This window comes from Ceratosolen solmsi, unplaced genomic scaffold (genome assembly GCF_000503995.2).
Source record: "Ceratosolen solmsi marchali unplaced genomic scaffold, CerSol_1.0 scaffold29, whole genome shotgun sequence".
NCBI classification, from domain to species: domain Eukaryota; kingdom Metazoa; phylum Arthropoda; class Insecta; order Hymenoptera; family Agaonidae; genus Ceratosolen; species Ceratosolen solmsi.
The window spans coordinates 3308250-3312679 of record NW_011948417.1 but is presented as its reverse complement, the minus strand read 5'-3'; the positions used below and the strand labels follow the sequence as shown (position 1 = coordinate 3312679).

Genomic DNA, 4430 nt, shown 5'->3' with positions numbered 1-4430 from the left:
CTTGGGTTAAGGACCTCGAGACCGGCAGCTGGGTCTCGATCGGCTACCGTTTCCTCCCCGACCCCGACGACTCCCACTCCCTACGAGATCTCGTCGCTCGCGGCGTAGGCGCGCACTCGTGCTCGCGAGTCCCCGCGTATGATGATACGATGGACCAAAGTCAGAGATGGCCGGCTGTGCGTACAAATTGCTCGCCAAAGTCGGCAACCTCTATTATCGTTGACTTTTTTCTCCTTGTAATCATAAATTAAATAATCGAGCCTCTAGCCGCCGTTCGCTGCTAAATTTTTACGGAAATAACGATTCGGCCGTAACGGAGGCCAGAGCTACGTAGCGCCAAATTAACCGAGCCAATCGCGCTTACCACATTAACAGGGACAATCATAACATTAACAACAATAATAATAGGCTTCCCGATTACATTGATAAGTGATTATCGGGACGGGCAAAATCCTTCGTCAGCGGCATTCCGATAATCCACCGGCTCCAGCCTGATCCGTAATTTTATCAATTTTAATAATTACAAAATTCCGAAATGAAAGAGGCACGTAGTTATTTACGATGGCCAATGATCCGTAGCCCGTCGCTCCTGAATCCCGTCAATCCCGTTACCCCTATCAAGTCCCCGTTCTGAAAATCCTTACCCTTATCTCGTTAATCTCACTGTAATAAGAATTATTTTACAAAATCAACGTCAGATGTGCATTGGTTTTGTAATCGGCGCAATCGACGGACGAAAGTAGTTTATAATATTGAATCCGACCGATGTAAATCTTAGAATTTTGTTGATCCTGTAAGGAGTGGCTTTTGGCCTCTGCCTTTCGTCGTAGTATCGACTGAAACTTTCGAGGAGACGAACGATTTTGAAAATCGTTCGTCTCCTCGGGACGAGAAGAGCACGTGGTAATTTTTAGTTTTTCGGTCTTCCTCTACATCCACCCTCCTCCTGCTCCTCACCAACCCTCGTTGCCCCCCGTTGTTAAGGTGGATCGCGCCAAGCGAGTGTAAGGCGCATAGCTGCGGTGCGCGGGAATGAGAGAAACGGACGGCCGAATGACGAGAGAGAGAGAGAGAGAGAGAGATACATGAAGGAATAAAATAAACCAAGTAATCGAATGCCAATAGAAATGCGCTCCCGTTTCCCAGGCCGGTAACCCGCGCGAACATGCATCTCTCCTTCTCGCCTACAGCAAACTAAACGATCACATTCCTCGCTCGTTTACTTTGCCCAGGCAAAGTCTATACGATCCCATCGCCCCGTTCGGTCAACTAACTAATCGGCAAATATCGGAGTCGAAACGCAGGCGACTCGAGCTTTTCGCTCTCTCTCTCTCTCTCTCTCTCTCTCTCTCTCTATCTCCATCTCTCGTCTAGCCGTTATTTGCAGTCTTAGGTTTTCCCAGCCCATGCTTGTTCAGAGTCGTCGGTCTGGGAAATGTCTGACCGAAGACGCTCGATCCTCGGCCACCACCGTGCTTCATTGTCTCGCGAGTCGCGATGAAGAATTCGTATCCCGTTAAGGAAGCCAAACAAGCGTTCGCAAAGTCGAATTGTCGCTAAAAGTGCAGCGCGATCGCCAATAATAATGCCAGTTGTCGTTAATGCCGGAAAAACTAAAGGACTTTTAATTTCTTCGTATTTATGAATAATAATCGAAGCGGAAAGTGATTGCCAATTTAGGAGAAATTTGAAAAAAGAGCGCTTTATTGGCCGAACAAGAGAGATATCTTATCGTTATTATTATTATTGTTATTATTATTGTTATTGTTATTGTTATTATTGTTATTATTGTTATTGTTATTGTTATTATTGTTATTATTGCATTATTAAGGAGAGCGGTAGGGATCGGAGTTGTCGCGCTCCAGGATCCTAGCGATGGTTCGATACGAATCCGCGAAAGTGTTACGCGCCTTTTCCCTTATCATCGCTAATGTGATAAAAGTGCCTAAGCCCATCGCTTAAACGCCATTCTGAATTTCGCCGCTTTATCGCGAGACCTGCTTTATCGACCCGCGCAATTTATCGCGCGCTCGGCTCGACAAATGCCACTCTTGCTGCGTCGTTGCTGATACTTAGCGGCACTTTGCATCACGCACGTGGATTATAAATTTTAATGAAAGCCGTTGGCTCGCGCTTATTTTTCAATCTGTAATCGAGGCCGGTTCCGGATGCAACAACATTCCATCCGAGAAGGGTTTCGAACGAGGCACGACTTTTGCTCGCCCCCCCCCCCCCCCCCCCCCCCCCCCCCCCCCCCCCCCCCCCCCGCCACAACTATGTGGGAGCAGTTGAATTCCAGCACTCCGGCGATCTAAAGTCGTTTTTTTTTTTTCCATTGTAAATTGATTCACCGATCTGATTTACTAATGATTTACGTAGCTTAATAGAGAGCCGTCCATGTGATTTTTCCGTTTATTTATTTAAAATTTAAGCTTAATATGGCATTCTGGTCAATTGCCATTGTGCGATTAACTTGGCAAATATATTGCCCAATTATTAAAAATTTTCATGCACAATTTTTAAAAATTTTCCCCCCCCCCCCCCCCCACAAGCCTCACAAAATGTATTTTTATTTAATTATTGTGTGTGTGTTTTTTTTCTCCATTTTTTCCCCATTTTTCTCTTCAGAATTAATCGATTAGTTAATTTGTATTTGCTTGTTATGCTTAAAGTGTCGTACAGAAACCTTCGCATTGTATCGGAATAAGATTCTAGTAAATATGAATGGTATTTGACTGTAAAGTTAATTCGAGAATTTCAACTAAAACGAAATAAAAAAATAAAAATAAATAAAAGAGAAAAAGGTTGAAATAACGGTGAAGAAAAAAAAATAATAAAAAAAAATAAATAAATAAATAAATAAATAAATAAATAAATAAAACAAGAAGAAAAGATTTGCCGTCCGTAGTCGACAATGAATTCTTAAAAAGCAATAAAAACAACAGTCTTAACATGTTAAAATTTACGAACCATTTGTAAATAGAATTATTTCTAAGGCTTGTAATACACGCTGCTTATCGTTATTATTATAATCGATTATAATATTGATAATTAGGTGAAAAGAAACTGGCATTACAAAATATTAATTGAAATAATAAATGCCTGCGACATGTATTGTTTATTAGAATAAGAGTGGCTGGTAAATGGAAATTTTTAAAAGTATCGTTGTCATAAAGCCGCCAAGTTTCAATTACTATTACTCGAGTACTGCATAAACACGTCCGAGTTACATTGGAATTTTCCTTAAAATTTTTCTAATCTTACCATCATCAGTACGCGCTTTTGCCTACGAATGCTTTACAAAATTAGCCTGTAAACGTGTTATCCCGCTGACATTTATTGCGCAATATTGACAATTATCAGCGACAACTTGCAATTGGCCAATGAAAAGTGCACATTGTAATGTCATTGATACGTAAGGATTCGGTAAAGCGTCGTAGGAGGGAGGTTAATCGATAAGATAAATAAGATTTTGTTTTCGAGCGTAGCAACAAGCCCCGCAACTACACGCGTATTTACTCCATAGCTAATTGTACGAGGGAAAAAAGGAAAGTAGATGGTGCGAGGGAAGCCTCGCAAAACAATATTTTGCAATAGTAAGTAGATCTTTATCGGCTTCCCTTCGCACCTCGATAAGCTCCTCTCGATGATGGTCCAATTGCTCTAATGCGTTATGGGGATGTTTATGGGGTCGAGGTACGCAACCGATAGCCTACCTTCAGGGCCGCGTAAGCAATCGAGCTCGATCGAGTAGTCCCAGCAATCGAGAGAGCTCAATTGCGTCGACGGCTCCCACACAAGGTCCACGCTCGTCTCCACGCTCATTCTTCACTCGATAACCGCTTTTGTCGTCTGGGACGTTTGGTTAAGGACAGTCTCGGGCACTCTCGGGTCCAGCCGCTCGTACGAAATACGCAAGTTCGCCAAGTTGTAGGACAATTGCTCCACTAGCACAGACTAACAAATCCACTTAGGGCCCGGCGCCGGTTCCCCATTCGCAGCGCGCACTCCAATCAACCTAAGCTCGAGGTTCGTCGGTAAGGAGCATCTCCTTGCTCGCGTCCTTCCGTACTCTACGAGCGCAGTAACAAGACTGAGGGATGCCGTGGCCGGCGCATCGGCTACGGCTACATGGCCCAATCTCCCCTCGGTTCCCAAATGGAACGGAGCGAGCAAGAGAGAGAGAGAGAGAGAGAGAGAGAAGAGAGAGAGAGGGAGAGAGAGAGAGAGAGAGAGAGAGAGAGAGAGAGAGAGATAACCGAGGCTTCCAGTCCGTCACAGCCCCACCATCGCTCTATGGAGCGCCTCCGAGCGGACCATAGTGAACACATGTACGTGCGCGCGCCCGAGAGAGATAGATAGTCATAGAGATAGTGATAGATAAATTGAGAGAGAGAGAGAGAGAGAGAGAGAGAGAGAGAGAGAGCGAT

General features: G+C 44.2%; 1 protein-coding gene across 1 annotated transcript in view; it reads right to left on the bottom strand.

The window, feature by feature from the left end:
• The window catches only part of centrocortin (cerebellar degeneration-related protein 2-like), a 13202-nt gene extending 9331 nt beyond the window's left edge, over positions 1-3871 (bottom strand). The window contains exon 1 of the mRNA XM_011496290.1: positions 3717-3871. Coding sequence (XP_011494592.1) covers positions 3717-3825 — 109 coding nt within the window. The 5' untranslated portion in view covers positions 3826-3871. The remainder of the gene's footprint in view (positions 1-3716) is intronic.
• Positions 3872-4430: the final 559 nt, after the last annotated feature.